At 46.4% G+C, this 9123-nt stretch overlaps 1 protein-coding gene across 1 annotated transcript in view; it reads left to right on the top strand.

Annotated features, from left to right (window-relative positions):
• LOC106805383 overlaps window positions 1-8021 on the top strand; it is a 17286-nt gene extending 9265 nt beyond the window's left edge. The window contains exon 3 of the mRNA XM_014806946.1: window positions 7039-8021. Within this exon, the coding sequence (XP_014662432.1) occupies window positions 7039-7326 (288 nt within the window). The 3' untranslated portion in view covers window positions 7327-8021. The remainder of the gene's footprint in view (window positions 1-7038) is intronic.
• Window positions 8022-9123: the final 1102 nt, after the last annotated feature.

Below are 9123 nucleotides of genomic sequence, written 5' to 3'. Positions count from 1 at the left end.
ACCCGGTGACAAAGTGCCGAAGCTTGCAATTTTTCGATTTATTGCTCGCACGGTGCTACAGTCAAGACGAGGGGGCTAACTCACAAAACGTGACACAATTATATTTATACACATAAGGCCGTAACTACTAGTTAACCAACGCATTACGTTATGGTTTACTGGACAAATTTCGTTCTATTAAGTACTGGAATCCTACTAAGTTGTTTATACGTAAGATATTGCAATCCTTGCTCTTACATTACATAAGCCTTTACCAACTTAAGTAACGCACAATCTCTTCGCAGCGGTATATCTGAATGAATTAGCGATAATCGTTTCATTTATTCGTGATTTTTATTCGTCATTCCGCGGTTCGGTCGATCGGATGGCGACCTCGTTGGCTGATGCGCGGGCAGTTTTAAAACCAAGTGCCACTTACGGTGGGGCGCCGTTCCCTTTTCGGCGCTGTCGAGAAGCAACCACTGATCCTATCATATACTATCACTACGTATAAGGACTGAGATCTATATACGAGATCAGTGGGAGCAACCGCCATCGGCGCGCCCCGTGCGGACACCCGTCGGCCTCCTCTGCCGGCCGGCGGAGAAGGTACTACTCCCGGGAGACTTGCGGCGGGGGCGCCCGGTGGATGGATGGACCTGGACTCGAAGTCGATCCATTAGACTCCGGCGGATGATGGATGGTTGGATAGATGGATAAATGGCCATGGATGGGATGCAGATGGGATGCGATGGTGGGCCCGGAGTGGGGCTGGCGGCGCTCCGGCCGATGGCCGATGGGATGGGGATAATGGGTGGCCTATGGATGGGGCATGGTGGAATGGGATGGATGGAGGATGGGTGGATGGATGGGCCACTGGATGTGGATGGCGATGGATGGATGGAATGGGAGTGGATGGACTGGATGGCATGAGGATCGGCTATGGCATTGGATTTCGGTATGAATGGGATGGCATGGCATGAGGAGCGTGGTCATGGATGGATGGCCGCTGGCATGGGCATGGATGGGCATGGATGGATGGTTAGGGCATGGCATGGCATGGCATGGATGGAATGGATGGAATGGTGTAAGTTGATTATAAATGGAATGGCTCATGACGCAAGAGGTGGGTATTGGACTGGATACGCGACTAGATAGATAGATAAATTCGCATTGATAGATAGACTAGATAGATAATAGATAGATAGAGATAGATAGCACTAGATAGGATAGATAGATAAGAAGATTATAGATAGATAGATAGATTAGATAAGTAATAGATAGATAGGATAGAATAGATAGCATAGATAATAGATAGATAGATAGATAGATAAGATAGACTTTAGATAGATAGATAGGAGAGAGTTAATAGATAGATAGGATTAGATAGATAGATAGATACGATATATAAATAATAGCATACTAGCTGTCAGATACAATAGGATAGATACATTAGTAACTCTGAAGGGACTCAGAAGTAGGAGGTAGAGGTGAGTAGGTGAGACTAGATGAGCAGTAGGCCGGATAGACGTCAGCGCGATGGATGTAGAATAGACGATAGGATAGATAGATATCCGTGTCTCTGCGCTCCGTCTCCTGGTCGTCTGCTACCTTCCTCTCTCCTCTCTCTCTCTTACCGCGGGGGGCGCTCCGCGCGCTCGGTCTCATCGGTCTCTCCTTCGCTGCGCGCATCTCTCTCTTCTCTCTCGGCCCCTTTCTCCTCCTCCCCTCCTGTCTCAGTTTCTGTCGTCCTCCTCTCTACGTCCGTGTGCCGTGCCGCTCGTCTCCTGGCTTCTGCTGTTCGGTCGGCGGCTGGCCCTCATCGCGGCCGCGCCTCGCTCTCTGATTTGCGGGGGTAGACGCGGGCGGCTGAGAGGGGCTGCCGGCGTGTCCCGGCGCTCGCCGCGGGGTGGCGCGCGGCCGGCGGCGCACGTCCCCGTCGCGGCGGGCGCCGGGCGCGGCGCGTCTCTCCTCTTTCCCGTCTCTCTCCTCTCTCTCTTTCGCGTATTTTCTCTCTTCCGACTTACTCTCTCTGGTCTCGGAATCTGTCCTCTTTCTTCTCTCTCTCTCCCTCTCTCGTCTCTTTTTTCTCTCTGCGTTTAGCTCTCTCCGTTATCTCTGCGTCTCTAGACGGATTTTCTAGTTTTCCCTTCGGGGATGACAGGCGATCATCCACGCTATTCATAGTCCAGTCGCAGAGAGGTATCGGGGTTCACCCTAAGCTGGTCGGGTTAGCTGGTGACTGCGACTCAGGGGGAACTATAACTTAAGTACAGAGCTATGAACGCAGATTACATAAATATCCGCGCTTAGGGAGTTAGGGCGCTGAGCAAGAGATCGGTCATATCATAGTAGAGGAGCAGATCATGCATGCCACCAGCCGTTTTGCATACTATGCCCCCCACACACACGTGACTCCGCGGTTTACCATTACATTGCTCACATGATTGTCTCCTATGTTGACACCGTCTCTAATTGTATGTTAGTAGTGCGTGTTCGAGTTGTTTATATTCGAGTTTAGAATGAAAATCCTTGCAGAGCGTCAAAGAAGTCAATATTAAAAATTGTTGAACGAAATCAAAAAGAAATTCAGTTCACCAAATACTGTTGGGCCATTGGTGTTGAGTTGTATTTATTTTTACATTTTCAGTGAACGTCTTGATGAATTTACGATTGGGTCTCGCGGTAATTTGTCGCTTGGTTGACACAGCACTAACTAGCAGATGTGCATGTGGCGTTGCGTCTGTAATTCCCCCGGCAGAAGCTAACTTGGATATACCACACGCGACTCCGGTAAACGGCGGCACTATACAGTGACTATGAACCACACAACTACAGCCGTGAGCATGTATGTAGGCCTCACGACGAGCCGTATCAGCAGGCTGTAGCTCCTTTGTATCAGCAAAGAACAATCTATCAGTTGAGTCTATTGAATCGTATTGACGTGCGCACGGTCCCGCCGGCTATACAATACGGATATGATAAATAAATCATTCCCTAGACAATCCATTGCTGGGTGATTGATTGAGTGATGTGCGTCTTTAGTGCATTTATTTGGAAGATTAGCCAGCACATTATATCAAAGAGGTAAATAACAGAGAGCGATAAATAAGAGTCAAATAACGATAGTTCGGATAATAAATGTTTACTGCATACTGATTCTATGCAGTTATACTGATGACTATCCACTATTGTTGTGCGTTGATATAATTTTATAATATGTTCATTACCAGGGTTGTAGCCAGCGCACAATTTGTTGCGCCGGCTAACATTCCCCTGGGGTCTCCCTAATACGTCATATGCATTAAGTGATATATAAGTAGCCAACATTGGCGATTAGGGCAGCTATTACGTTGCATGTACTGGTGTGATAGACTGATGATTCTTGCGCCATACACGCAATGTCCGTGTTGGAGAATTAAACTCAGAGTGTTTTTTAAATTAAATTCTCAAGCTGTAATCCGATATAGTAGATTATTTGTAGATTTGCTCATAATTTAAAGGTATATTTTACAATCTCAATCATTTTCGTGCCTGTCGTAAGAATATATTTTAAAGCTGCCGCGTGGCGGCTCGGCCAAACACCCAGAGGCCGACTATTACCGACCGGCGCCGACCGGCGTAGCTACAACGGTGGTTATTACCGCCTGTTGCCTACCGCCATCTCCTATCACACCTGCGGCATCGTACACTCTGGCCATATGTAACAAGCTGTGCGGCTGCTCCCATTGCGTCTGCGATACTGAAGATTTAGATTAACTTGAATTTGTGTTTTCATATGTATTTATGTGTTTTAAAAAAAAAAATTTAACAACTATTATTACATTTTATAATATACGTATGAAGTAAATGTAAGCCTAAATTTTATATTAATAAATTAAGCCTAATATATATATTATAATAATATATATATATATATATATATATAAAGCCTATATTATTATAAATTTTATTTATTTAACAAATTCAACATTTTTACTGTTACCAATATATTAATGTTATTCCTCTCGTCTTTCCTCTCTTTCTTTCTCTCTCTAATTTTTTCCTCTCTCCTTTCTTTGCTCTTTTATCTTCTCTCGACTCTCTCTCGTCTCTGCTACCTTAGTCAGTATCAGAAACAATCTTTGGCGAAAGCAGTTAGTGCGGTCTGCCGCTGTCTCTTATCACGCGACAGCTTGACGTCTACGCAGCGACGAGAAAACTAAGCAAGCACGAAGGGAACCAGTGGCATTTAAACATGCTTTAGCATTAAACATGCTGAACACATGATAACAGTCGACACATTGACACAGCGACGCACGCAGTACGAATGGCACACCCCGTGCAAGGAACTTAAATCACATAGGCTACAAACTTTTCAAGAAGGTTCTGCACATGTCGGTTTCGGACTGCCATCTACACCGAGCTGCCTGCTCACGTAGCATATAATAAAGGCCATAACCCGGGACACTGGCTCACTTGGACGAATAACTGTTCTCACCGGTACGTGATTGTAATCGTTGAGAGAGAGAAGAGACGACGATGCGCGGGCGAAGAGAGAGAGGAAGAGATGAAACGAAGAGAGCGGGGCGAGAGAAGAGAGAGAGAGAGAGAGCGGCGGAGAGAGCAAAGAGAGAGCTAGACGCAAGCACAGGTAAGCTGCGTAGTATTACTAGACACACACACGCACACACACCACACACACACACCACACCGCTGCGCCGTCCGCACGCAACGTCACACGCGCACCGCGACACGCACACCACCACACACACACGCGGGCGCGCGCCACACACGCACACGCACACACACACGCACACGCACACACACAAGCGCACACCGGCGCACGCACACCGCACACGCGTCACGCCACGCGCACACGCACACGCCACGCGCACACGCACACGCACACGCACATGACATGTACACAGCAGCCGCCACACGCAAAAACACTCGCGGCCGCACAAACGCACAACGCACACGCACAGCGCACACGCCACACGCACACGCAACACGCCACGACACATGCACATGGCCACACGCACGACGGAGGCACACGGCGCCGCGACAGCGAATGCACACACACACACACAACACACACACACACACACAGCATTATACACGGGCGATCACCACCACGACCCACCACGCACACCCGCGCTTGCCAATCGCACACACCACAACACAACACCACACACACACAACACACACATACGGCACGACGCAGCCGCTCACGCACACACAGCATAACGCCCACGCAACGTATACACCACACGACACGCACACGCACACGCACACCGCACAGCGCACACGCGAACGACGCACATGTACGCAAGCGTACCAAGCACGTACCAACACAATCAAGTCCACACACACACCACACCACACACACCACACACACGTTAGGAGCAGAGATAGGAACTTCGTGCTCCTGAAGCGAAATGTAAATATGAATTAGTCATGTTGGTTATCGTGCTACGACTTTGAATTCTAGTGAGCAAGCAGCAATGATAATGATAAGTAGTACGTTACTGAACGTTTACAAGACACATAATACAACATATTATTGATTCCTATGAAAGTAAATCCATATCGGGACACATACCCTGATCACCACGAAGCGGTTGCAACAGGACAGCAGCTCTCACTACCATCATGAAACATGTCAGCATAGACAGTGGTATAACACATATAGTTCGCCTGCTTCATTCATGTAAAGTGCCCTTTTACATCACAAAAACTTCTTATACTATAAGTTCATAGCAAGCTTTACACGCAGATTCGTGAAAATTCTACGCAATCTCGAATGCGAGTGTGAGTAGTGCGCACGCGTAAGTATTTTGCATGTCACACAATCGTTGTCAACTTTTTGTTTTTGCAGCAAACTACACCGATAAACACTACCGCATGCTCCTTCAGAATAACACGTCGGTCCGGTCGTTTAACACAGCAACACATGCGCACTAAAGCGAGTAGCAGGATACACTAGTTAGAGCTAAGACCGACACACGATGGTATATATTTGGCGTATATGTCAGTTTACAGGCAAAACTTATACAACAATTCAACACCTACAGAACGCACGCCGAGTGCAGCCCGAGAGTATGACGCGGCAACGGTGTGCACGACGATGTGCAGTCTTAGTAGAGAACTTCAACCTAGTAAACAGACGACAAGGGACCAAGAAAATGGAAATTTCACGGATTAAAATGTGAGTGCGTTCTGACAAAGTAGCTATTCTGGTAGGAATTCGCAGGGTCCAAGAGGCTACGCTTGCGTTCGGCACGCTTAGCAATAATTTTGCAGCTCATAATTAACAAGCTGGGATCCTTTACAACCACTAACAGTGAGTGGTCACATACATATGTGCGGAACGACTTCTTAACGGACTCACCAAAAATTACGGATGTTGCTTAATAATGAATCCGTCAAAATTGGCAGGTGTCGGTTGATAAACAAATCTGCGTAACCTTACTACATTTGGATGCATAGCTTACTCGTGCACACGATGCCGCTAAGAACCCACGCTTAGTTTTTGTTGTAATTACAGCAACGATTATCTAATAATCTTACTTGAAGTAGCTCTTATTAAAAAGGTTTTGTTACACTCACTTTCTATACCGCATTATCTGCTATATGCCTATGGCTTATGCAACATACGATGAAATTATCAGTAGGCTATGGTTGCTAACAACAAACTTCTTGCGCTCAAACTTTAACAACACCAGCAGGGGTCCTGACATGTCCCTATCGAAACATAGCAGATACGTATTCTAATGATGCGATAGATAGTGATACTACCTCACGTTCACTTAACGGATCGCGACCACGAACGAGTGATTATCTTATCCATTTCTCTATCGGCCGACGCGGATCGCCGCTCGTGCTGTATTTTGTGTTTCGGAAAAGGTACCGTAAGAGTATGGGCGTCACCGGCCGTGAATGCGCTTCATGTCATCGAACCGTGCTGTGTGACCGTGAGGAGAAAATAACAGAATCTGAATCTAATACCCCGCGAATCTCGTGCGTGCGCCCGAATACAGAGTTTACGTTAAGACATCCTCCTTCTCTGATTCACAGGTGGCGACACTAGTACTGCTCGCAGTGACCTCTGCCATGCCGGCAGACGACGCCAGGATCCACGGTGCGAGAGCGAAGCGACAGCTCCGCAACCTGTTCTGCGCATACGCGAATAACTTCATAAGTAGTCATCATAACTGCATGTGCTCAGGCGCTGTCATGGGCAAGCGACGCAAGCGGCACCTATTCCTGAAAATTACGTGCGCAGCAGCGTGTAGATATGTGCTCTACAAATGTGAACAACCGCTCCCGACAACCATGTTCCCTGTTACAGCACCAGCCCGTTGACGCGTTTCAATGAAATATTTCGACTTTGGTATAGTAAAGAGATTTCGTATTTATTTAACATTATATTTTATTGAAACGCTCCAAGTGCCCGTGGGTTACAGACGCGACGATATTGATGTAGTCGTGCGAGAACTCGCGGGGCGACGCGCATGCGCACGCGACGCCGCGTTCGACTACCCGTGAGTTTTATCGTCGCTCGCTGCGTCGGACATCTCCTGCGCTAACTTAACCGCAAATGTTCATTTCACACTAAATAAAGAGAGAGAGAGAGAGAGAGAGAGAGAGAAAGAGCGAAAAGCGTGAACGCGTGACGGCGCTGTCGGAGTTGCGATGGCGGTGACGATGACGATGACGATAGGGACGCCGGTGATCAGACGTTAATGTATTGACGCTCTATAATTTCGTCGGTGCGGCGTTACGGCATCTTTTATTTATTTTCGCATACGTGTTAGCCTAGTTACACGTGAGGATCATCAGCTTATATTAGCGTCGCATACGAGACGTGCTGTAACACACACTAGCCTTCCGTTTATGTTAGTGGGAGGGGGTTGGGAGGTGACTTTCTCATCTATACGAGTAGCCGGATATCGTAAAACCCGGGAATATACCGTCTCGCCGATTGATTGTCTGTAATCATGTTCTTATATATAAACTATGTGGTGAAAAATATAAACAAAAACCTTTTGAACTTTGAACTTTGTATTGCACATTTATGTCTTGGCACACAGAGAGAAACAAATTCTTCTTATAAAATAATGTTAACGAATTAAAATGTTGAATCTCTACTTCTTCGGTCTCTTGGACTTTGAACATCAATATTCAGAAAGTTATGAGGTTAATACATGTAAGACCAGTGAAGACCAAGCACGAAGGACTGTAACTGCTTCTAAATAATTATACTAATTAAAGGGATACTAAACCCTATATCATAATAGTAGGCATAAGTGCATAAATAATTGTATATACCTACAAATTTCTATAATCGTGCAATCACATTTGTCATAAAACAACAGTGAGTTAACGAATAAAAATACGAATAAAAAATATCGCTAATTCATTCAGATATACCGCCGCGAAAATCGTGCGGTTACTTAAGTTGGTAAAGGTTATTAATGTAAGAGGCAAAGGATTGCAATATCTTAACTTATAAACAACTTATAGATTTAGTTATAATAGGAACGAATTTGTCATAAAATAAGAATCGTTCGGTTAACTAGTAGTTAGGCCTATGTATAAATATATTTGCACTTTTGTGATTAGCCCTCGGTCTGACTGTAACGTGCAAAATAAATCGGAAAAAATCGCAACTTCGGCAACTTTGTCAGGGTGGCAGACTGGCAGCACAATCACGGAGTGTCATGTCAGCGCCCAAAAATAAAGTGTTCACAATAAATAGTTATTCGCGCGGTCGGTCGATCGATGGCGCCTCGTTGGCTAAGCCGCGGGAGTTTCAAAACACAAGCGCCACCTACGCGGGCGCCGTTCACTTTTTCGCGCTGTCGAGAAGCAACCACTGATCTCTATTATACTAACTATATAAGAGACTGAGTATTATATAGAGATCAGTGGGAGCAACGCATCGGCGCGCCCGTCGGCACGTGGCTCCCTCTGCCGGCCGCGCGCGGAGAATACTCGGGAGATTCGTGGGAGGATGAATGGATGGATGGATGGATGGATGGATGGATGGATGGATGGATGGATGGATGGATGGATGGATGGTTGGATAGATGGATAAATGGATGGATTGATGGATGGATGGATGGATGGATGGATGGATGGATGGATGGATGGATGGAT

This window comes from Priapulus caudatus, unplaced genomic scaffold (genome assembly GCF_000485595.1).
Source record: "Priapulus caudatus unplaced genomic scaffold, Priapulus_caudatus-5.0.1 Scaffold112, whole genome shotgun sequence".
Classification (NCBI taxonomy): Eukaryota; Metazoa; Priapulida; class Priapulimorpha; order Priapulimorphida; family Priapulidae; genus Priapulus; species Priapulus caudatus.
Note: the sequence above shows the minus strand (reverse complement) of the source record. Positions and strands in the feature narration are given on the sequence as shown.